The following is a 26,755-nucleotide window of genomic DNA, read 5'->3' on the forward strand; positions in this document are numbered from 1 at the left end:
TGTGGTGTACCACTAAGTGTCTGTACTCACGACTGTAGCCGGAGAAATTCACACTTAAAAAAAATATATATATATATATCTTCTTCTTAGGAAGACTTCTTCCGTCTTGGGAAGCTCCTCTTAGGATAGTAGTATTCTTGTAGAATCCTGCAGGATTCCTGCAGGTGGAAGATGTGTTGGTCTGCGCCGAGAATGTCTGCGCCGATGATGTCTTCGCCGAGAATCTACGACGAATAATTAGACCGAGGGGAAACCAAAGAATTGTTAGGTTTCTCCTCGAGTCTTTTAAGTCTCCTCCTTTAATAACAAAGAGAAGTGAATCTTGGGAGTGGCAGGCTGGGTGAGTAAGGCGAGACCGTTAGGTGCGTCGCTCTTGGCTTGGTGCGAGTGTTTTGGTGTGTCAGCGTAAGTTTTGTAAACAACGCCGGCTCGCTCCTCTGCTCTCCTCACTACCCTGCCACTGGTTGCCGTTTTCTCCGTTCACTGTGTCCGTTCACCACTTCACTTTCAACCACTGTTTATTGTTGTTGTTGCACTTGGCACTGGAGTTAGTTATTCGTATCTCATTAAGCTGCCACCAAATGTTCCGGGGTGGTTTTGAATTATCAATTACCACTGGACACTGTTCATTAGTATCTTACCTTTATATAATAGGTAAAGTCACTCTTGGTGAGTTTCTGTGGTTTTCAGGTGAATGTCAAAGGTGAACGTATAAAAATAGGTATATTTAGATATATGTACAGAGTTCTGGAGAAGGGTGTGGCGCGTACGGGACAACGGATGTCCTCTGCGTGGTACAGCGTTACACCCTGGCAAGAGACTGCCGGAGCCGGCACAAGGGACGCTTAGCGCCTTCAAAAAGTGCTGACATTAGAAATAGGGGCGGGTTGACCGCACTCACAGTACATGAATATATTCATAATTATTACTCTCTAATTACATAAATAAGGCAAGGGAAAAGCTACTTATAGCTAAGAGTAATACATGCCAAAATACATTAGAGAGAGATTAACTATAGAGAATACTTAGATACTGTAATGTAGGTGCTATCGATTACTTATCGATGGCAATAAAAGGAGTATGGAAAGTTCCATGGTGTGTGTGTGACGTAGGGTGGCGTGATCATATCCGCCCCACCCTTATGCGCCATCACCCACTATTTGCACTTATGCATATATGTATACATACACTTATATTGCTAATCAAGCAAGGCATTATAAATACAATACACATTATTATTAATTATGTGACACCGTTACATATTTATTGTTTTTCATTTTTTTGTATTGTACTAAATATAATTATTTGTCTTAGCCTGAATATGCCTTATGTGAAAGTGAAACTTTACAAAAAATAAAGTGAAGAAAAGAAAGAACTCTAGATGATTTCCGTGCTCACACACACACACACACACACACACACACACACACACACACACACACACACACACACACACACACTATCAAAACAATTATTTTGATATATATTCGTCATTTATATATTTCATTCCACGTTTGCCCACATGGCCAGCCAGAATGATTTATTTTTAACCTTTCTTCTTCCTCTCTCCCTCTCAAGGGAATAATACCACATCTTCCTTCCCTACATTTCTGCCAGTCCTTAGAGAAAGCACCTGCATCGCCTGTTCCTGTCGTCCTCCCTGGTCATTAGTCAAAATAACGACCGCCGTCATTGGTTCCTTCATCCCATTTCCAAGCATCTCATTGGCCATTTCTTCATCCCATGTACATTCTTCATGTACGCGTAGCTAGATCGTCAGTCTTCGGAGAGTCAGTCTTCCGAGAGTCAGACTTGATCAGTTCACATTCAGTCCAGTTCATATCAGTTCAGAGAGGAGCACATCGGTATCGTCACGTCTGTAATCAATTGTGTCTCGATATCATGTGTGTACATTCTATCCATTATTAAATCTAGAACTTTTATAGAATGTCCTTTGCTCGCACAAATCAACAATATCAAACCACTACCCACGACCTCCACGCTACCAACAATATCAAGCTACTACGCGGTCCTCCAGAGCAGCCACCACCACACCAAGCATCATCAACAGAGACATTGATAATTTCAACGGAGCGGTAAGAAGTACATCATCAAAACAGTGTGGTCAACATCATCTGGAACACTGGTGACAACAAGTGGCCAAAATTTACGGAAACAGTGGTAGCAACGGTGTTGTGCGATCGAAGACACGAACTCTCGACTTTCTCAAAATCCAGTACATGCTGAGACAAGAGTATCATATCCCATCGCAGGCAAGTTGCGAGGCGTTGTCATTTCCTACCACGCTCAAATCGTGGGTTACCACACTCTCCACGTGCTATCTTCCCTGCCGCTTCTGCCTCTTCTCCGCTCCTGACTCATCCCCGTGGTCACACCTGTCTGCCATCAAACCTGTCGCCGCCTATTCCTACTCATCACGCCGCTCCTCTTTGCTGGTTGCCGTTCATGCTTCTTCCTGAATTGTGGGTATCCCTTGGTTCCTTCTCCGAGCCACCCCCACCTCTCCCATCCGAGTACTCGAGGTCAAGCCTCATCGCCACCACCACTCCCCACCCAGCCCTTCTCAATGCCCGGACTCACCCAAGGTCATCTTTCCAAGTTTGCTCCCAGCAGTGATCTTCCCAGTCATCAGGGGCCAGATCCACGAAACGGTTATTATCAACCTCCGGCAGCCAAATGGTATCCACGAACGCATAAGAGGTTGGTGTTGCCATGGTACAAGGTAGTTACACCACCTCCTGAGGTGGTGTAAGTTAACTCGCCCGAAAACTCTTATTTAAATATTTATGTGCACAAAATAACTTTTCTTTTTATTATTATTTACAAGCTTTATCACCAAGAAAGTATGGTTTTGCGATGCATAAAGTGAAATCTTGCATGGAACACTGAAAACGAAGCATGAAAAGGAAGAGGCTGATTTGCCCCACACGTGCGCGCTCCCCATTCCGCCTCGCAGCAATAAGTTTGTATTGTGATTAAGTATTGTTTTCGTCGCTTCTCCTGCATATATTGGATATTTTCTTTGCATACTTCCACGTTCGTGCCTTGAGGCGAGAAAGGCGCTTTTGGAATCGCCTTGATTCCTTGGCATTGAGTGATAATGAGCTGATGCTCAAATACCACTTCCCTAGGCAGTTGCCAGTGGGTCCTTCCAAAACGTCATTGGAGACACTGCAGGTAAGATGATACTGGTGTTGCATGCTTCATTCAGCACAGGGGCTGGCTGTTGTGGAAATTGTCAGGGAGCCCTTTCCCTGACCTCATTACTGGTCTATTCTCTTACATTCTTCGCATATACCTTTAGGTACACAAAACATAACTTTAAGGCGAGGAAGAAGTGATCCTGTTCTTCAGGGGGTTCAGGGGATGGGCGAAGGCCACCCAGAGGTTAACAGTGGTTAGGTTAGTCACCGTACACTTTTATATGAAACATTACCTAATCTAACGTAACCATGGGGGCTAGACCCACCCTTAAGGACACTAATATAAGTTAGTATAACTTCTGGAACACCCCTAAAGGATGGGGACACATCTCCCCCAACCTTATACTATATTTTCAGGTTTATCAAGAGGTATATGCGAAAGAATGGAAGAGGATAGACGTGTAATAAGGACAAGAGGGGACTCTAAACAATTACTACTATTTTTTTTTTTTTTTTTTACAAATTGCACAATATCCCATTAATAACTTTTGTAGGTGAATAAACTGATGTTCAGTATGGTGAATAATATTTAAGTGTGGCTGACTTTCAAGGGTAAAAGGCATAAAAGTCAATCTACTGCATGCCACAGTTTATAAAGTTGTAATCCAGTGTTAGGAATATGTCAAGATTAGTTCCTAGTGTCAAAATATGTGAATGTATGATTAATAAGGAGGGATGAGGGATGATGCTAACCTTACCAAACGTGCCATCAAGTACACCTGGGTGTACTTGAACGGTGCACTACATATAGAGGGATCATTGAATTTATGTTGCTGATTTTTTTTTTTTTTTTTTTTTTTTTTTTTTTTTTTTTTTTTGCTTACAGCAGAAAGATGTATCTTATTTAAAATAAATAAAATGAAAACTAATGGCTTATAATCTGCTTTCAGGACTTACGCAAGTGTCAGCAGGGTCTTCGAGTGTGTGTGCATTGTGTTGAGTGATAAGTCGGTGCAGGAAATCAAGATGCCTTCAACACACCTTGATCAAAGGAGAACTGCACAGCAGTTCTTCAGGATCAAAAATTTCTTAAGAGTTATTGGGACCATTGATGGTAAGATTAACAATAATATATTTTGTTTAAAATTTATTGCTATTGTTATAATCTATCACTTCATCAGTGTTTACTTTGAGTGAAAGGTATCTCACAGCCTCAAGTTCTTGTTAAGCATTAAAAAGTTTTCATATCTTATGTATATTGTGTGCATATCCAGTGCAGGGATGCTATATATATATATATATATATATATATATATATATATATATATATATATATATATATATATATATATATATATATATATATATATATATATATATATTAATGGTAGATATATGTAGCTACTGTGTATCATGATCATCCAATACATTCTTTTGTGTGCACAGGCACCCACATTGCCATCAAGGCCCGAAGAGTGGACGAGGCCCTCTACTTTAACTGGAAAAGCTATCACTCCCTCTGAAAATCCAACTTGTTTGTGATGTGAATGGAGTGATCCTCAGCTACTGCTTCAGATTCCCAGGTATATAGTATTATTGCATTACATGTTTACCCAACTATGTATTTTATTGATTTTCATGTGACTGCAATTGGTTACTGGTATTACATAAGAAAACAGTGTGACAAACCTTGACATTAGTTATAGAAGGAGGCAGTAGACACCTGCCAAAACGATAATTACTCCCAGTGAGGTCTAAAGCACTATTCAGGGTGTGCTGTGAACTTATCATTAAACCCAGCTGTGACCTCACTGAACGTTTCCCTTTGTGTCTCACAACACAAGGAGGCAGTCACAGCCTGCCCTCTAAAGACAACTCTCTTCCTCCACACAAAACTACAAGCACCTAAAAACACACACACCCTTCACTCAAAAATTTCAAAATCATCATGGCGACTCCTACACCAGCCTCCGAGTCCCCATCTGGGGAGGGGACCATAAATGTGCCTAGGTCGGACTGCCTTTCTGTTAACGACCTTAAGTGTCTTGACACCCCCCTCAACGTTCTCTTCATTAACTTCTGCAACATTCGCAGTCTAAGATCTAATTTTCAATCTGTAGAACACCACCTCTCCTCTTCTAAACCTCATCTTCTTTTCCTCCCTGAAAATCAGGTGTCTGAGACAACTGACAGTAGCCCCTTTTCTGTTCCCTCCTACTTTCTCTATCCTCATTTTCGATCCAAAGCTGGATGTTGCCTTTATGTGTGCAATGACTTAACATGCTTTTGTGCCCACGCTCTTGAATCTTCCGAGTTTTCCACCATCTGGCTACGAATACAGAGTCACTCTCAAACTAAATTTATCTGTGCTGTATATCTCTCACCTAACTCCTCTGACTATAAGAAATTCTTTGACTGCTTAACTTCCAAAGTGGAGCACATTCTGACCCTCTTCCCTTTTGCAGAGATCTCCATTCTTGGAGACTTTCATGGACTCTCCCCAATTACTGTTCACCTCAGCCCCCTTGTGTCAGCACTAGAGGCCATCCATACAATTAATACAACAGACCTGCTCATCTCAGCCACTACTGTCAGCACTAGAGGCCATCCATACAAATTAATGCAACAGACTTGTACACCTCAGCCACTACTGTCAGCACTAGAGGCCATCCATACAATTAATGCAACAGACTTGTTCATCTCAGCCACTTCTGTCAGCACTAGAGGCCATCCATACAATTAATGCAACAGACTTGTACACCTCGGCCACTGCTGTCAGCACTAGAGGCCATCCATACAAATTAATGCAACAGACTTGTACACCTCAGCCACTGCTGTCAGCACTAGAGGCCATCCATACAAATTAATGCAACAGACTTGTACACCTCAGCCACTACTGTCAGCACTAGAGGCCATCCATACAAATTAATGCAACAGACTTGTACACCTCAGCCACTGCTGTCAGCACTAGAGGCCGTACATACAGTTAATGCAGCAGACCTGTTCATCTGAGCCACTTCTGTCAGCATTCCTTATAGTTGTTGTGATGCCAGACACACATTTTTCTCAGAGTGATGAAAATCTGGAATTTTCTTGCTAACAGTGTGCCTGAATCTAATTCTGTTGATGGTTTTAGGTACAGTTTGTCCAATTTCTCAGGTGTACATCTGTTTGATTCTTGCTGGTGACATATACGCTGTGCTGCTAGTCAGATTTATTATTTATCTTGGGCTGATGGCACACTTGCCAGGCAGTTAGATAAGCATGTACAGACTTTGGTGTCTTTTTGATAGTGCTGGTGAGCTGACCCTGAACTGGCCCTGAAGGGGTTCTCTCTTGTGAGACCAGCCAGGTAAAAAATATGTTGAAATGTAGCCACATTTACTATTGTGAAGTATTTACTATTCTTTTCATTTCTTCTCTGTTCACAGGTGCTCTGGAAAATCAATTCAAGGCTAATTATTATTTTTTCTTTATTCATTATCCACAGTTGCCTTGGAAAGTGCATTCCTGGCTGAGTGTGGTGCGTGTGCCTGCTACTCGTGTGGTGGTGCTGCTGCTGCGTGAAGCCTCTGCCGTGGGAACCCACCACAAATAGCTAATGGATTCTGTATGACGGGATCAGCAGCAGACAGAATTGCAGTGATGTATTAACATGCCTAGGTTTGGTCCTAAAGGATTGATTTGATGTTGTATTTACTACTCATTTGTCTGTAGTCTATATAGTTTTACTACTACTGGAGTAGTAGTAAAACTGGGGCTTTTTTTTCTTTTTTTATTCAAAATTTTTGTTGCCCCTGGCCAGTGGCCCTCTTACAGGAGAAAAGTAGTAATAGTAATATTTATTTTTGTATGTGTTTGTGTCTATTATAGTATACTGCACTGTAGGAAAAGTTTTGTGAGGAACACATGTTAATCTTGACAGTCACTGGTTTGAACCTGAAGCACAACTTTCCAGAAACAAGACCTTGCATTTAGTATACAACAAACTAACTTACCAGCTTCCTGTGTTAGCTTAATTCTATCTTGTTTGTATTCTTAATGCTTTGCTTTCTCATTAAAAAAACATTTTCAAAGGCCATACAGATGATCACCAAAATTCTCATGGGGCATTTTCTTTTTCTCTTGCAAAATCCTTGCATTGTCAGTCATGAAAATGCCCCTGGAGACCACAACAACACCACCTGAGTAAAGATAAAGGTGAAAATAATGATAGTGGTTGTGGCAGTGGTGGTGGTGGTGGTGGTGGTGGTGGTGGTGGCGGCGGCTCTGAGGAGAATTAAGTACTAATATCAGAAGGATGTGGTTTTCATGTTGCAGAAGAAACCAGATGGAAAAAAAGTGTGTGTGTGTGTGTGTGTGTGTGTGGGAGAGAGAGAGAGAGAGAGAGAGAGAGAGAGAGAGAGAGAGAGAGAGAGAGAGAGAGAGAGAGAGAGAGAAAGAGAGAGAGTGGCTGGGTTAGGGAGAGAGAAGAGAAAGAGGTAAGTGGAGATATGGGGGCAAGGGAGAAGGAAGAAAAAGCAGAGGAGTTATGGGAGAGATGGAAGAAAGGGAGGAGGAGGGAGGGAGGGTAGATGAGCAGTATGTAAGTGAGTGTGAGTGGAGTCAGCATATAAAAGGGAGAGAAATGAATACTCTAAGGAGGGAAGAAATAAAGAATTCATGAAAAGACATTATAGACATATGTAAGGATGAACCAAGGATGTTCTATAGAATGGTAAAATGAAGAATAAGAATGGGTTCAACAAACTGAAAATAAATGGTAAACATGTTGAAGAAGAAGCACAAATTGCAGAGGTTTTGAATGACTTCTTTCAGTGTCTTCATTGGAGAGGGAACATTTGGTAGACTGGTGACAGCAGATGTGAGAGTAGAAGAGTGAGTGAGATTGAGGTAACAGTGGATGAGGTAAGAATAATGATGGAAGACTTGGATGTGAGGAAGGCACAGGGACCTGATGGAGTGTCTGATTGGGTGGTGAAGGAATGCAGAGATCAACCTGCACACATGATTTACAAACTCATCATAACTTCATTAAGGGAAGGAGTGGTGCCCAACATTGGAAAAAAAGCAGGTATAGTCCCCATATATAAGAGTGGAAGCAAAGAAGAACCATTTAATTATAGACCAGCATCATTAACAAGTGTAGTGGCAAAATTGTGCCAAAGAATAGTGAAGCAAAGATGGAGTGAATATCTGGAAAAGAGAGAAATATTAACAGACAGACAATTCAGATTTAGGAAAGGAAGGTCATGTATAACAAATTTAAGATGCTTCTAATCCAGTCATAGATATGGTACAAGAAAGAGAGGGATGGGCAGATTGTGTTTATTTTGAGAAGGTGCCCCACAGCAGACTGTTGTGGAAATGAGAAATGTCTGGTGGGCTGAGAGGAGCACTCCTACATTGGATCAGTGACTTTCTGAGAGGAAGGGAAATGAGAACAGTGGTCAAAGATAAAAAGTCATCATGGAGAGAGGTAATTAGTGGTGTTCTGCAGGGTTCAGTACTACCACCAGTCATGTTTGCTACCTGTGTGAATGATGCGATGGAAGGGGTGAATAGTTACATGAGTCTGTTTGCTGATGATGCAAAATTGATGGGAAAAGTGGAGAGGACAGGATTGTGAAGCTCTACAGGGAGATCTGAATGTGATTTGGGATTGGAGTGACACTTGGAAAATGGAGTTTAACATAAAAAGATGAGGAGTGCTGAAGTTTGGGCATAGTTGTGTGATGCCAGTCTTCAGTTATAAATTGGGTAATGAGGAAATAAAAGTGAAGAGTGAAGAGAAAGACCCTGGAATTACTGTCACCGATAAGTTGTCCTCAGAGGTACATGTAAGAAGAAAGACAGGGGAAACATATAATCTGGTGAGAAACATAAGAACAACATTCAACTACCTGGATGAAGAGATGATTAGGGATGTAACTGACAATGATAAGACCTAGTTTGAGATATGCAGCAGCGATGTGGTCTCCCAGCACTAAAAGGGACATAAAGAAATTAGAAAGAATACAATGAGCAGCGACAAAGTTGCCTCTGACCCTATCAGACTTATCATATGAAGAGAGACTAAAACTAAACCTACCCACCCTTGGAAGAGAGAAGAGAGAGAGGTGATCTGATGGCCTTATATTGGATTTTGTCAGACTGTGAAAAATTGGACCAGAGTAATTTGGTGGTGAGAGACTTTAGAAGCACGAGAGGGCATGAGAAGATGAAGAAGAAGGGTGTGTGTAGGAGGATATTAAGAAGAACAGTTTCCTGCAAAGTACTGCAGAAATCTGGAAACACACACACACACACACACACACACACTCTTAAAAACATCTGAAAATTTTTACTATAAACTTGTAAATTTGTTCATAATTGTATGACTTCTTATATGTCACCTCTTATGTGACCTGTTATGACCTCTCAGGGACAGCCTTGGGGGCATCCATTACTGGCAGAAGCCCGAGTGTGCTGAGTGACGGGGCGGCATGACCTTGCACATCAGAGGGTCAGGTCAGTGTGTGCATTGTGCATATTGTGCCTTAGTGGCCTGTCATCTCTCTCTCTCTCTCTCTCTCTCTCTCTCTCTCTCTCTCTCTCTCTCTCTCTCTCTCTCTCTCTCTCTCTCTCTCTCTCTCTCTCTCTCTCTCTCTCTCTCTCTCTCTCTCTCACACACACACACACACACACACTCTTGATCATGTGAAGATGGAGATAGAGATCAAAGAAGAAGTGCCAAAATTCAATGAGGAATATAAAAATGAGAGAAAAAATTATGCTAAGGCAGACTTTACAGGGTTAAAGAAATTCTACGGAGAGCTTGATTGGAATAATTTATTAAGAGGTATGGAGGTGCAGAAAAAATATGAAGTGTTTTTAAGCAAGTTTAGAGAAGGTGTTGAAAGATATGTGCCAAGATATAAGGTAAAAGAAAATAAGAAAGTGTGGTTTAATGCAAAGTGTGCAGAGGCAAAAAAGAAAAAGGAGAGGGCATGGAAAAAAATGAGGAAACAATGGAATGAGATAAATAGAGAAGAATACAGGACAGCTAGAAATGATTATGTTAAAATAAGAAGAGAAGAAGAAAGAAATTTTGAAAGAGATGTAGTTGGAAAGTGTAAAGAAGAACCCAAACTTTTCTATAGATATGTAAATGGAAAAATAAAGCATAGAGATACTATTACAAAGCTGAAGGAAAATGGAGAAATTTATGAAACCACACAAGAGATGGCTGAGATACTGAATAAAAGCTTTAAGTCTGTATTTACAAGAGAAACCGCCTTTGCATCACTGGGAGATGAGGAACAACAGAAAGGAATAGAAAACATACAAGTGGAAAGAAAAGAAATTAAAAGACTACTGGAAGAGCTAGATACTAGGAAGGCGATGGGGCCAGACGAAGTAAATGGATGGATATTGAAAGAATGTAGAGAGGAATTGGAAGAACCAATATGGGAGATAATTAACAGTTCTTTAAAGGAAGGAAAAGTACCAAAGGAATGGAAGAGAGCAAATATAGTACTGTTATACAAAGGAGGTAATAAAATGGAACCACTGAATTACAGACCAGTCTCACTCACGAGTATTGTAAGTAAACTCTGTGAAATAGTCATTAAAAACAGATGGGTGCAATATCTTGAACAAGAAAATATAATAACAGAAAAACAATTCGGTTTCAGGAAAGAGAGATCTTGCGTAACAAACTTACTGAGCTTTTATACAAGAGTAATAGATAAACTACAAGAGAGAGATGGTTGGGTTGATGCTGTCTATTTAGATCTGAAAAAAGCTTTTGATACAGTTCCACATAAAAGACTCATATGGAAACTGGAACATCGAGGAGGGCTAAAAGGAAAAATACTTAAGTGGATGAAGGATTATCTCCAAGGTAGGGAAATGAGTACAGTAATCAGAGATAATAAATCAAGTTGGTGCGAAGTAACAAGCGGAGTACCACAAGGGTCTGTGTTGGCACCTATAATGTTTCAGGTCTATATAAATGATATGACGGTGGGTTTAAATTGCTACATTAACATGTTTGCAGATGATGCAAAATTGATGAAAGTAATAAAGAACCAAGAGGATTGTGAGGAACTACAGAGGGATATTGATAGAATTTATGAATGGAGTAAACGATGAAAATTAGAATTCAATATAAAGAAGTGCCATGTAATGGAGATGGGAAGAAGTAAAAGGAGACCTTCATGGGAGTATAAGATGGGAGGTATCACAATACCAAAGAGCAAAGAAGAAAAAGACTTGGGAGTAATAATTCAAGACACGCTATCACCAGAAAAACACATCAATGGAATATTTGGCTCTACATATAATTTGCTAGCAAATATCAGGGTGGCATTTAATTACCTAGACAAAGAAATGATGAAGAAAATCATAACACACATGATACGTCCCAAACTGGAATACGCAGCAGTGGTATGGTCTCCACACAAAAAGAAAGATATAAGGAAATTGGAAAGAATACAAAGAACAGCTACGAAAATGATACCTGAATTGGAAGACCTAAGTTACAAGGAAAGACTGGAAGAAATTGGATTACCAACACTGCAAGAAAGAAGGGAAAGAGGAGACCTGATAACAATGTTCAAATTAGTAAATGGCATGGAGAAGATAGACAGAGATGACCTAGTTGTAAAAGTGGAGGAAGGAGATAGACGTACAAGGGGACATATGAAGAAATTAAAGAAGAGTCATTGTTTGGGAGATATTAAGAAATACAGCTTTCCGCATCGAACGGTTGAAATATGGAATAACTTAAAAGAAGAGGTAGTTGCGGCAAAGAGTGTGCACATGTTTAAAGAGAAATTGGACAAATTCGGTTATGGAGACAGGACTAATTGAGCTTTGGCTCGGACCCTGTATTATACAACTAGGTAAATACAACTAGGTAAATACACACACACACACACACACACACACACACACACACACACACACACACACACACACACACACACACACACACAAGATGTTGAAGTGGGAGAAGGAATGGCGGAAGTAATTATAATTCAAACAGAAAGGAAGGGAGAAGGAAGAAGAGATTTTGCAGTGGCTTATGTACCCCCAAAGATGAATGCATGGACACAAGAGGATGGAATAGATGGAGAAAAAAGGAGGAAGTGAGAAATGGAAAGAATTCGAGGAGGTAAGAAACGAATATATCAGAATCCTGAGAGATGAAGAAAGGAATTATGAGAAAGATATAGTTAACAAGTGCAAAGATGAGCCAAAGTTATTCTTCAGATGTGTGAATGGGAAGATGACGTTACATATGAAGATACACGGTTACAAGCGGAATTAATGAACAAGTGCTTCCAGTCAGTATTCACCAAAGAAAGCAAATTTGAAGGAGAAAGAGCATGGCACAGAAACAATGTGATGAGAGAGATACAGGTGGACGTAAGTGAAATTAAGAACATTATGAAAGTTTTGGATATAAGTAAGGCTCAATGACCGAATGGAGTGTCCAACTGGATACTTAAGGAATGTTGTGAACAACCAGCAGGGAGTATACACAATACCATAGTATGTTCTTTTAAGGAAGGAAAAATCCCTCTAGACTGGAAGAGAGCCAATATTGTGCCCATTTTTAAAAGAGGTAATAAAGAAGATCCATTGAATTACAGACCAATGTTCTTAACAAGTGTGGTGGCAAAAAATAGTGGAAAAAATAGTTAAAAACAGATGGATGAAATATTTAGAAGAAACACAAACATTGACTGATACTCAATTTTGTTTCAGAAGCGGAAGGTCTTGTGTCATGAATTTAGTGAGCTTTTATGGTAAAGCGATTGATATAATTCAAGAGAGAGAGGGATGGGCCTAAAAAAAACATTTGATAAGGTACCACACCAGAGACTGCTATAGAAAATTTAAAATATAAGGGGTTTGCAGGGCAACACACTGAATTGGATTACAGACTTGAGGGACAGAGAAATGAGAACAGTAATAAAGGGAGAACAATCAGAATGGTGTAGAGTTACAAGTGGAGTACCACAGGGTCTTAGCCCCGGTAATATTTCTGGTGCATGTTCAATATAGTGAATGAGGTTGACAGTTATATAAGTCTGTTTGCAGACGATACAAAATTATTGAAAAGAGTGGAAAACAATATGGATTGTGAAATATTACAGAAAGATCTAAATAAGATATATAAATGGAGTAAGAAATGGGAAATGGAATTCAATGCAAAGAAATGCAAGGTGATGGAATTAGGAAAAAAAGCAAAAGAAGATTGACAAGTTCGTACACCATGGGAGAAGTGGAAATTAAGAAAACCAAACAAGAAAAAGATTTGAGAATTACAATAAGTGATAATTTATCACCTGAAAAACATGTAAACAAAATAGTTTGGGAAACCTATGAGTTATTAAAAAAGATGAAAGGGGCATTTGCATACATGGATGAAGAGATGATGAGAAAGTTGATGGAATATGTGATTCAACCAAACCTGGAATATGCCACAATTGTTTGGTCACCCCATAATAAAAAGGAAATAAGGAAAATAGAAAGGATCCAAAGAACTGCAACCAAATTGGTACCAAGTTTGAGAGATTTAACCTATGAAGAAAGATTAAGGAGATTGAAGCTTCCATCATTACAAGAGAGAAGAGAAAGAGGGAACCTGATTGCTATATACAGAGCTTTAATAGGTAAGGATCAAGTTGACAAAGAAGACTTATTTGTGTGGGACTTAAGAGATACATGAGGACATGGACTGAAATTGAGGAAAACAAGTAGAAGAGATATCAAGAAATATGGTTTCCCAAACAGAAGCATAGAAATATGAAACAACTTAGATGAAACAGTGGTACAAGCAACAAATATTCATGAATTTAAAGTTAAGCTGGATGCTTATAGATATGGAGACAGGACAGCACGAGCATATCTCTTTTCCTGTAAAACATAGCTAGGTAAATGCACATTTCCTGTCTCTACTGTCCCTAGGTATGGTAAAGGAAATGTCATGAGTCATACTACTACTACTACTACTACTACTACTACTACTACTACTACTACTACTACTACTACTACTACTACTACTACTACTACTACTACTACTACTACCACCACCACCACTAGTACTACTGCTACTACTACTACTACTACTACTACTACTACTACTACTACTACTACTACTACTACTACTATTACCACCACCACCACCACCACTACTGCTACTACTACTACTACTACTACTACTACTACTACTACTACTACTACTACTACTACTACTACTACTACTACTACTACTACTACTACTACTACTACTACTACTACTACTACTACTACTACTACTGCCGCCATCACCACTACCAACACCACCACCATCACCACTAAATCAGTATTTATTATTTTTCTTCTTGTCTATGAAAAGACGTGGAAAAGTGCAGGGTGGTATCATCAGCGTAGGAGTGGATAGGACAAGAAGTTTGGTTTAGAAGATCATTAATGAATAATAAGAAGAGAGTGGATGACAGGACAGAACCCTGAGGAACACCACTGTTAATAGATTTAGGAGAAGAACAGTGACTGTCTACCACAGCAGCAATAGAACGGTCAGAAAGGAAACTTGAGATGAAGTTACAGAGAGAAGGATAGAAACCGTAGGAGGGTAGTTTGGAAATCAAAGCTTTGTGCCAGACTCTATCAAAAGCTTTTGATATGTCCAAGGCAACAGCAAAAGTTTCACCAAAATCTCTAAAAGAGGATGACCAAGACTCAGTAAGGAAAGCCAGAGGATCACCAGTAGAGCGGCCTTGACGGAACCCATACTGGCGATCAGATAGAAGGTTGTGAAGTGATAGATGTTTAAGAATCTTTCTGTTGAGGATAGATTCAAAAACTTTAGATAAGCAGGAAATTAAAGCAATAGGACGGTAGTTTGAGGGATTAGAACGGTCACCCTTTTTAGGAACAGGTTGAATGTTGGCAAACTTCCAGCAAGAAGGAAAGGTAGATGTTGACAGACAGCTGAAAGAGTTTGACTAGGCAAGGTGCAAGCACGGAGGCACAATTTCGGAGAACAATAGGAGGGACCCTATCAGGTCCATAAGTCTTCCGAGGGTTTAGGCCAGCGAGGGCATGGAAAACATCATTGTGAAGAATTTTAATATGTGGCATGAAGTAGTCAGAGGTTGGAGGAGAGGGAGGAACAAGCCCAGAATCGTCCAAGGTAGAGTTTTTAGCAAAGGTTTGAGTGAAGAGTTCAGCTTTAGAAATAGATGTGATAGCAGTGGTGCCATCTGGTTGAAATAGAGGAGGGAAAGAAGAAGAAGCAAAGTTATTGGAGATATTTATGGCTAGATGCCAGAAATCACGAGGGGAGTTAGATCTTGAAAGGTTTTGACATTTTCTATTATTGAAGGAGTTTTTGGCTAGTTGGAGAACAGACTTGACATGGTTCCGGGCAGAAATATAAAGTGCATGAGATTCTGGTGATGGAAGGCTTAACTACCTTTTGTGGGCCACCTCTCTATCATGTATAGCATGAGAACAAACTGTGTTAAACCAAGGTTTAGAAAGTTTAGGACGAGAAAAAGAGTGAGGAATGTACACCTCCATGCCAGACAGTATCACCTCTGTTAGGCACTCAGCACACAAAGACAGGTCTCTGACATGGAAGCAGTAGTCATTCCAAGGAAAATCAGCAAAATACTTCCTCAGGTCCCCCCAACTAGCAGTGGCAAAATGCCAGAGGCACCTTCGCTTAGGGGGATCCTAAGGAGGGATTGGAGCGATAGGACAAGATAAAGATATGAGATTGTGATCGGAGGAACCCAACGGAGAAGAAAGGGTGACAGCATAAGCAGAAGGATTAGAGGTCAGGAAAAGGTCAAGAATGTTGGGCGTATCTCCAAGACGGTCAGGAATACGAGTAGGGTGTTGCACCAATTGCTCTAGGTTATGGAGGATAGCAAAGTTGTAGGCTAGTTCACCAGGATGGTCAGTGAAGGAAGAGGAAAGCCAAAGCTGGTGGTGAACACTGAAGTCTCCAAGAATGGAGATCTCTGCAATAGGGAAGATGGTCAGAATGTGCTCCACTTTGGAAGTTAAGTAGTCAAAGAATTTCTTATAGTCAGAGGAGTTAGGTGAGAGGTATACAGCACAGATAAATCTAGTACGAGAGTGACTCTGTAGTCGTAGCCAGATGGTGGAAAACTCAGAAGATTCAAGAGCGTGGGCACGAGAGCAGGTTAAGTCATTGCGCACATAAATGCAGCATCCAGCTTTGGATCGAAAATGAGGATAGAGAAAGTAGGAGGGAACAGAAAAGGGGCTACTGTCAGTTGCCTCAGACACTTGAGTTTCAGTGAGGAAAAGAAGATGAGGTTTAGAAGAGGAGAGGTGGTGTTCTACAGATTGAAAATTAGATCTTAGACCGCGAATGTTGCAGAAGTTAATGAAGAAAAAGTTGAGGGGGGGGGTGTCAAGACACTTAGGGTCATCAACAGAAAGGCAGTCCGACCTGGGGACATTTATGGTCCCCTCCCCAGATGGGGACTCTGAGGCTGGTGTAGGAGTCGCCATTATGATTTTGAAATTTTTGAGTGAAGGGTGTGTGTGTTATTAGGTGCTTGTAGTTTTGTGTGGAGGAAGATAGTTGTGACTGCCCCCTTGTGTTGTGAGACACAAAGGGAAACATTCAGTAAGGTCACAGCTGGGTTTAATGATAAGTTCACAGCACCCCCTGAACAGTGCTGCACACCTCACTGGGAGTAATTATCGTTTCGGAAGGTATCTACTGCCTCCTCCTTGGAAAGCAGTAGGGAGTTTGGGAAGGCAATGGGGGATTTGGCAAGCCAGTGGAGAGTTTGGGAATTCAGTGGGGAGTTTGGGGAGGCAGTGGGAAGTTTGGGAAGGCACTGGGAGTTGACTGGAGTTTTTAAGACAGACAGACAGAGAGAGAGAGAGAGAGAGAGAGAGAGAGAGAGAGAGAGAGAGAGAGAGAGAGAGATTATAAATAAAGATACGCACAGAAGCTGATAAACGGGCAACAATGCATAAGGAGACTCCACAACAAGATATCAAGTATTATATCCATGAACAGCACCCACCTACATTCACTCACTAACCAGGCTGATCTGTACTGTACTTCTGTGTATGGCAATGAACTGCAGTAAATATGAACCAGTATTTTTTCTGTCATTCTTGTTCTCTTTTACCTCAGGCAGTGCAGTGCAGACTCCAAGGCTCCCCAAGTGTACAGCATTGTTGTGTGTGTGGATGGGGTGTGTGTGCCAGACTCCTCACACTCTGTATTGGTAGGTTGGGAGAGAGAGAGAGAGAGAGAGAGAGAGAGAGAGAGAGAGAGAGAGAGAGAGAGAGAGAGAGAGAATCATTACCTGTACATTTGTGTCACATGTATATTTTAGCTATATAAAGTGATTAAGTCCGTGTGTGTGTGTGTGTGTGTGTGTGTGTGTGTGTGTGTGTGTGTGTGTGTGTGTGTGTGTGTGTGTGTGTGAACCATTTCCTCACTGACACAAGCCCTTCCAGAGACATTTTTCCTTCATTCAAATAAGCCATAGTAATTTCATTTCACTAAACTAAAATAAAAATAGTAAAACATGAATTAATCTGCATCCATCCCTTCTTTGAACTTTAAGTGGTATGTGTCCTTTGAAAATACCATTAACTTGTATCTTTTTATTCAGCTTGGGCAGTTACAACAGCCAGATTTGTACACCAACTCTCTCCTTCTCTCATCTCTTTCTCTCTCAGCATTCGTCTCCCCACTTACCTCTTCTCTTCCTCCTCTCATCCTTCTCTCTCTCATCATTCTGACCTTCATTTATTTTTGTCTATGCATGTTTTCTCATATTTGCATGAACTAACTCATTCTCTCATCTCTTTCACTATTCTTCTCTCCATTTATTTCTGTTCTTGCATGCTCTCATTCTCTCTCTCTCTCTCTCTCTCTCTCTCTCTCTCTCTCTCTCTCTCTCTCTCTCTCTCTCTCTCTCTCTCTCTCTCTCTCTCTCTCTCTCTCTCTCTCTCTCTCTCTCTCTCTCTCTCTCTCTCTCTCTCTCTCTCTCTCTAGCACTCTATTCCCTTCTTCCATTCATTAGAGGTCATCCCCTTACATCCACAGCATGTATTGCACTCATACACATCTCCTCCTCCCTTTCTCTCCCAGTTCTACATGTTTCTCTCATGCCTCATCTCATCTCCTCATCTCCTCATCCTCCTGTGTCACTCTCTCCTTAGTATCGCTGGGCAAGGTCACCTACTATTGAGACAGTAGCTCTTCTTTGGTCATTGCCAGGCTCTCTTTTGGATCTTCATGGCAGTTTCCACAACAGCAAACACTGCAAGCTTGACCACACTGATCTTGTCTCCAGTGAAGCTAAGAGTGGGAATGTTTTTACCAAGTATGTGTTGTGTTGTGGAGTTTTTAGTTTAGTTTTAATCACTGTCCTTCCTTAATCTGTTACTGGAATCATGAAAACACCCTTGCAAACCATAACAACATCTGCTAAAACCTGTTACAGTATCATTAACCCTTTTAAACCATTACTTGAATCACAGAAACATCCTTGCAAACCCTGACAACATCCACTGAAACTTGTTAAACTGTCACTAGCATTATTAAACCATTACTTGATCATAAAAACACCCTTGAAAACCCTGGTAACATCCATTAAAGTCTGTTAAACTATTACTAACCTTATTAAACCATTACTTGAATCATGAAAATGCCCTTGAAAACCCTGATAACATCCACTAAAGCCTTTTAAATTACCACTCCAATCAGGGGAGCTCCAAACACTATTAGAGCCTGTTGATAAAGAAAAGGCACTGGGATATTGGGGAATGCACATTTCAAGCTGTAGCCTTACCTCACATCCTTAACTCTCATAACAGGGCCTTTGTTGGAGGCGTCCCCTGTGATATAGTGGACGACAACCTGGAGCTCTGTGACACACTGACAAGGGAGAAGGTTACTTGTCGCTCCAAGGCTAAGCTGGTCGGCCCCATGAATGTCACTGTCTGCGTTACCGGAAGAGGCGCGTCTGAAGTGACCAAGATAGGAAGGTACGTGGACTCCCAGGACAGGCTGTACCAGTTCCTCACATATGCTGGTGTGTACATATAGTGTGCCTGCATGTGTATGCATGTGAATCTAGTCTTACCTTATGTTACCTAAACCAGTGTAACCTGACTTTATCCTGACTACTGGAAATAACTGTATAGGAATTAAGCTTGTAATGCCCTGTGTTTTAGCAGTAGATTGTTGTGTTTTTCTTAGTTTTCACAGGGTGTCGTGCAAGTTTAGGTACACACTTTAGGTATGATAGTTCAAGTAATTCTAAGTTGAAAATACTCTATACACATATGCTGTGTTTTGTTTTATTTTGTGAAAAATTAATGTGTAGCTAAGTTGTGAGTTGCGGGAGCTGCTTGCCTGGGTGTGCCTCCGCCTCCTTCCTCCCCTCCTTGGCTCGCTACGTACTCGCGTGGTGCTGCGTAGCATTAAGTGATAAATTTTTGTGTACATTGTATGCAGTCAAATCCTTACAGGAAATAGCAAATAACAGATTAAATTTTTGTATGTGCCAGTGAAGAAAATGTGCAGGTAACACAACAATACAGTGGTTATTCAGTGCTACTTTTTAAAACACACATGGCAGTTCACTGCAAATGTCATCCCCTTTGACAGTTGTGATCTTGACATTTAAATGGCAAGCCTTGTCAATCAAGTGATAGCCAAAGTGCATCTTTTTGCTCGTCATTCCTTATCTGCTCTGCAGCTTCCTCAATGCTGTGAATCAACTCCTCTCTGTAACGTGATTTGTTCTTGTATACCAAGGATTTCATGAGTCCCCAAAGGAAAGAAATCCATTGGTGTTAGGTGAAGGGATCTTGCTGGCTATTCCTGTGGGCCTCCACCACCTATCCATCATCAGGAGACTGATCCCAGGGAAGCCGCTCCCACAATACACAACTTACAGGTTAATTTCTCACAAAATAAAGCAAACAGCATGTGTGTGTATAGAGTATTTTTGACTTAGGATTAGTTGAACTATCATATCCTAAGGTATGTACCTTAATTCATGGTACACCCTGTATTGTTAGTACACACACACACACACACACACACACACACACACACACACACACACACACACACACACACACACACACACACACACACACACACACACACTGTGCTGCCCAGCTAATTGGACACATCCACAGCAGCTCTAAGGAGTTACCTAAGTTTTGGTTGTACAGGGGGCTGAGCTTGAGTCCTGTCTCTATAATAGGGAATTGTGTGATGTGTGAGTGCAGGGGAAGTGAAGTGTAAATTGGGAAGTGAGCAAAAAGGTGAATGGGAGAGTAGTGTATGGGTAAACATTGTCTTGTCAGTGATACCAAGAAGGAAGATGGTGGCGGACACAGCAAATATTTTTGAGGGTTTCAAGGAAGACCTCAGTGTAGCTTATACAAATAAACAAATATGGAAAATTGAAGAAAATGTGAAAATATGATAAAATCATAATTTAGTAGCAATAATAAAGACATGGAAGGAAGAGAGAGAGAGGTGGGTGGTGGCAATGTAAAAAGATATCCAGTGATATAATAGAGATGAAGAAGAGGAAGATGGAAAGAGAAAAAGAAAACAAAGAACTGAGAGAAGAGGTGACAATAATAGTGAACTTAAACAAAAAGTACTACAAAGAAATCAAGAAACTCAAGGAAGAGAACAAGGAGTTAAAGAAAGCTTTACAAGAGAGAGAGAGAGAGAGAGAGAGAGAGAGAGAGATTAAGGTTGGGAAAGTGAAAGAGTCAGTGACAGCAGAAGTCAAAAGTTGGAAAGAAGAGAGAGAACAACAACAAAAGGTGAATATAGATAAGATCATAAGGCAACAGCAACAGGAACACAATAAGGACATGGAAAAGCAATTGATTAAAATAATAAAGGAAAAAAAGTAATCTTGTGAGAGACATCGTACAGAGAAAGATGTTTGTGGTGGTATTTGGGGTCAAGGAGAAGAACTTACTAATGAAAATAGCTAGAGAGAAAGAAGAGGCAAAAAAGACTAAGGAAATTATAGCAGAAGTGGCGGAGGAAGGAGAGGAGATAGTTGAACAAATTGAAGAGGTTTACAGGATTGGAAAATACAGTGAAAATGGAACAAGACCAATGAAAATAAGATTCATGGCACAAACAGCAGTGAAATATGTCTTGCAAAGAACAAGAAAATTGGCAAAAGTAGAAGGAATGAATAAATATGAATAAAGGAGAGAGAAGTAAACTGAAAGAGTAAAGTAGAGGAAAGTAGTAGAGTAGAGGCCCAGTCAAAAAATGAGGAGAGAACACAAGAACGAGCGAGGAGATTTGCTTGGAAAGTTGTGGACATGAAAGTGAGGAAATGGTGCCACAAAGATGCCACACCAAGCAGAAGTTTAAAGATTATGTATACTAATGTAGATGGTTTGGTGTTGAGCCAGATGGAACTTAAAGACTACCTAAAGAACAATAAACCAGATGTGGTTTGTTTAATTTAAATCATACTAAGAGGAAATAAAGTTGGAATTTGCAAAGGAAGGTTGTAGTGCATGGAGGAGAGACAGAAAAGGAAAGGGAGGAAGAGCAACAATGATATTGGTGAAAGAGGATATTGTTGTTGAGGAAGTGGAATATGGCGATGGAATGGCAGAAACTTTGAGTGTTGTGATTAAGATCAAATGAAATGAAAAAAAGGAAAGTTACTGTGATGTACATACCACCAAAAACTAATGCATGGGAAACTGATAGATATAAAACTATACAACTAAAAACAAGAAATAGCACAGGAAATGATAAGGAAAAGTAACAAAGTGCTTTTAGTAGGCAGCTTCAACACTAAAGGAATGAACTGGCAGAAGATGGAAGTGAAAGAAAATGTTGGGTCATGGAGTAAACTTATTTTTCATATATATTTACTTATTTATTTTTTTATGTAGGAGGGACACTGGCAAAGGGAAACAAAAATCCAATAAAAAAAAAAAGCTCACTGTGATACCAGACCCGGATTAGCTCAGAAGTAGTAGTCAAGAATTGAAGGATATGTGTCTTGAAACCTCCCTCTTGAAAGAGTTCAAATCATAGGAAGGTGGAAATACAGAAGCAGGCAGGGAGTTCCAGAGTTTACCAGAGAAAGGGATGAGTGACTGACTGAGAATACTGGTTAACTCTTTCATTAGAGAGGTGGACAGAACAGGGATGAGAGAAACAAGTCTTGTGCAGTGAGGCCATGGGAGGAGGGGAGACATGCAGTTAGCAAGATCAGAAGAGCAGTTAGCATGAAAATAGTGGTAGAAGACAGCTAGAGATGCAACATTGCAGCAATGAGAAAGAGGCTGAAGACAGAAGAGAGTTGATGAGATGAAAAGCTTTTGATTCCATCCTGTCTAGAAGACTGGTATGAGTGGAATCCCCCAGACATGTGAATCATACTCCATACATAGACAGATAAGGCTCCTGTACAGAGTTAGTAACTGGAAGGGTGAGAAAAAATAACAGAGATGTCTCAGAACACCTAACTTCATAGAAGATGTTTTAGCTAGAGATGAGATGTGAAGTTTCCAGTTCAGAATACAAGTAAAGATGTTCAGTGTAGAAGAGGGGGACAGTTGAGTGTCATTGAAGAAGAGGGGATAGTTGTCTGGAAGGTTGTGTTGAGTTGATAGATGGAGGAATTGAGTTTTTGAGGCATTGAACAATACCAAGTTTGCTTTACTCCAATCAGAAATTTTTGAGAGATCAGAAGTCAGACGTTGTGTGGCTTCCCTGCATGAACTGTTTACTTCCTGAAGGGTTGGACGTCTACGAAAAGACGTGAAAAAGTGCAGGGTGATATCACCAGCATACCATGCTTACCATGATGGTGAATACAATGAGACAGTGGGTGAACGAACTTACAAGATACAAAGAAGAAGAACCATCACAGTTGGACTTAGTGTTTACAAAAAATCCCAGAAAGTAGATCAAGTATACATTGTCTGAGTCCACTGGGAAGAAGTGATCATGTGACAATAGAAGTAATGCCACAGGAGGAAAATTGTTGCACAGGAATGAACAATTTTGAAATGGGAGACAACTATTCTAAGGCAAACTTTGCAGAACTTAATAAATTTTATGGAAAAATTAACTGGGAAGAACTATTTAAAAGTAAAGTAGTGCAAGAAAAATGAGATATTTTTGAGTAAGTATAGAGAGGGGGTGCAACAGTTTGTGCCAAGTTATAAAGTGTAAATTGGGAAGCATGAATGGTATAATGGCAGGTGAGTAGAAGCAAAAAGAAAAAAGGACAGGGCTTGGAGGAAATGATGAGACAACTGAACACAAATACTAGGGAAGAATACAGAAAGGCAAGGAATGAATATGGTATAATAAGAAAAGAAGAAGAAAGAAATTTTGAAAGTGAGATAATAAGAAAATGCAAGGAAGAGCCCAAACTCTTCTACAGATACATAAACAGGAAAATGAAACATAGGGATGACATAAACAAGTTAAGAAGAGAAGGAAGAACTTATGAAACTACTGAGGAGATGAGTGAACTAATGAATGAGAGTTTTCAGTCCACATTTACAAAGGAAACTGATTTTGTGGCACTGAAAGTGGTATCACAGAATGAGGGAATACAGGAAATACAAGTAAAGAGACAACAAATCAAGAAACTGCTGAAGAGCTGGATGTTAGAAAAGCTGTGGGACCAGATCAAGTAAATGGATGGATATTAAAAGAATGCAGAGAACAAATGGAAAAACCCATATGGGATATAATTAACAGCTTGTTGAGAGAAGAAAAAGTACCAAGGGAATGGAAAAGAGCTAACAAAGTCCCAATATACAAACAGGGAAGTTAAATGGAACCATTGAATTACAGACTAGTGTCACTAACAAGTATTGTAAGCAAGCTTTGTGAAATAGTGATTAAAGACAGATGGGTGCAGTATTTAGAAGATGAAAAGATAATTACAGAAAAGCAATTTGGATTCAGGAAAGGGATATCCTGTGTCACAAATCTACTGAGCTTCTGTACAAGAGTAATAGATGGAGTGCAAGAGAGGGATGGATGGGTTTGTGCAATACACCTGGATCTCTAAAAAAGCATTTGATAAAGTTCCACACAAAAGTCTTATGTGGAAGTCAGAGAATGAAGGAGGGCTAAAGGGAGCAATGTTGAGATAGAAGATTATTGACAAGGGAGGGAATTGAGAACAGTAATCAGAGACGCTAATTCAAGTTGGCGCAAAGTGACAAGTGGGGTACCACAAGGATCTGTGTTGGCACCTATTATGTTTCAAATATATGTAAATGATATGACAGAGGATCTAAATAGTTATATAAACCTTTTTGCTGATGATGCAAAAATAATGAAAATAGTAAGGGATGAAAATGACTGCAAGGAGTTACAAAAGGATATTGACAAGATACATACATAGAGCCAAAGATGGAAACTAGAATTCAATGCCAGAAAATGCCATGTGTTGGAAATAGGAAAAAGTAAAAAGATATCTTCATTGAATTACAAAATGGAAAGAGAAATAATAACAAAAAATTCATGAAGAAAAAGAAGGCACATAAACATAATATTTGGCTCTACATACAGCCTTTTAACAGACATTAGGGTGGCATTTAACTATTTAGATAGAGAAATAATGAAGAAAATTATAACAAGAATGATATAACCTAAATTGGAGCACGCAGCGTTAGTTTGGGGTCCAAATAGGAAAAAAAGATATACAGAAACTGGAAAGAATGCAGAGGATAGCAACAAAGATGGTACCAGAACTGAAAGACTTAAGCTATGAAGAAAGACTTGAAGAGATGGGATTACCAACGCTACAAGAGAGAAGAATAAGAGGAGACCTGATAACAATGTACAAATTAGTAAACAATATAGGAAGAATAGACAGAATTGACTTGCTATCACAGATGGAGGAGGGAGAGAGATGGGTGAGGGGACATGGGAAGAAAATAAAGAAGAGTGGATGTTTGAGCGGCACCAAGAAATGCAGCTTCCTGTATCAAACTATTGAAATCTGGAATGATTTGAAGGAAGAGGTGGTTGTGGCAAACAGTGTACACATGTTTAAAGAGAAACTGGATAAATATGGTTATGGAGACAGGACAAAATAAACTTTGGCTTGTGCCCTGTACAATGCACACACACACACACACACACACACACACACACACACACACACACACACACACACACACACACACACACACACACACACACAGATACCAACATCACCCTATTCACGTCATACATTATACAACTTCATAAACAGTGTTTCTCATCTGTTTGAGAATAAAATAGAGTGGATGTTTGAGCTACATCAAGAAATAGTTTCCCGTATCGAACTCTTGAAATCTGGAATGATTCGAAGAAAGAAGTGGTTTTGGCAAACGGTGTACACATGTTTAAAGAGAAACTGAATAAGCATGGTTATGGAGACAGGACGAAATGAACTTTGGCTCGTGCCCTGTACAATACAACTAGGTAAATACACACACACACACACACACACACACACACACACACACACACACACACACACACAGACATCAATGTCACCCAGTTCATATTACCATGCATTATATAACATCATAAACAATGTCAAACAATGTTTCACATCCATTTCTGATGTTTTTTCACATTTTCCTCATGTGCTGGTGAGTCTTGTGATGCCCACTCGTCACAAAACTTCTTAGCCACTCCATTGCCTTCTTGTTTACTGTATAAAACTTTGTGCTCTTGTTATTTATTACATTAATATGCTCTTTTACCATGTTAATGAGGATTTCCTTATCAAAAAATGATAAAGGAGTAGCCCAACAAACCGTCACTTCTTTGCTGGTTGCCATGGTGACTGCAGCAGATGTAAACAAATTTGTTTCTCATACATTTTTTTCTGTCAGTGATGTGCTGAGTTGGGCAGGAATATGAGATGTAAGCATTGGTGACCACTCATGCTTGCCCACCCCGCTGATCGACAACCTTGGTGAACTTTGGATTTTTTTTAAAGTAAGGACTTCCCACTATCTTGATTGTCTGGTGCAGTTTGGCCAGGTGATCACCAGCATTGGCAGAAGGTTTAAAAGTATGGCAATTAAGCATATGATACAGCAACATCAGAAAATGTCTGTTTCATATAATTCCCCACTGGAGCTTCTCTATTCCTCTTGATTGCCATTGGTTTATGTGAAATGGACTAGGTTTAAATGTGATAAATGCACCTCAAACATTTCAGATTTAGACAAACTCGATATATGCATCATTAATGCACTCCCCTTGAAAAATCTTTGGTGCCTGAAAAATATTGCATTATAATTTGAGAGATGAAGGGCTACATGTAGTACAATCAGCAAACAATTTATTTTGCACATCTATGGACATAAGTTTTTTTTATTTACTCATGAGGACTATGGTCACAGGTTTCCCTCTCTGTTTAGCAGTCTTAACTCTTTATGATGTGTCACTGGGCTTGCATAAATAAATATATATATATATATATATATATATATATATATATATATATATATATATATATATATATATATATATATATATA

General features: G+C 39.9%; 1 protein-coding gene across 2 annotated transcripts; it reads left to right on the forward strand.

Annotated features, from left to right (window-relative positions):
* Positions 1-1,416: 1,416 nt before the first annotated feature.
* LOC135096815 (fibrocystin-L-like) lies at positions 1,417-26,665 on the forward strand. Of its 2 annotated transcripts, none has more exons than XM_063998576.1 (8): positions 1,417-3,198; positions 4,115-4,278; positions 4,611-4,747; positions 6,655-6,827; positions 17,350-17,443; positions 18,390-18,553; positions 19,047-19,264; positions 26,103-26,665. In XM_063998576.1, exons 4-8 carry the CDS (start codon positions 6,820-6,822, stop codon positions 26,111-26,113), a joined length of 495 nt encoding a protein of 164 aa, XP_063854646.1. In that variant the 5' UTR covers positions 1,417-3,198; positions 4,115-4,278; positions 4,611-4,747; positions 6,655-6,819; the 3' UTR covers positions 26,114-26,665. The 2 variants fall into 2 exon arrangements, with proteins under 2 accessions (XP_063854646.1, XP_063854647.1); XM_063998577.1 differs by having other exon boundaries at positions 19,047-19,217; positions 26,103-26,664.
* Positions 26,666-26,755: the final 90 nt, after the last annotated feature.

The sequence above is a fragment of the Scylla paramamosain genome, unplaced genomic scaffold (genome assembly GCF_035594125.1).
Source record: "Scylla paramamosain isolate STU-SP2022 unplaced genomic scaffold, ASM3559412v1 Contig7, whole genome shotgun sequence".
Classification (NCBI taxonomy): domain Eukaryota; kingdom Metazoa; phylum Arthropoda; class Malacostraca; order Decapoda; family Portunidae; genus Scylla; species Scylla paramamosain.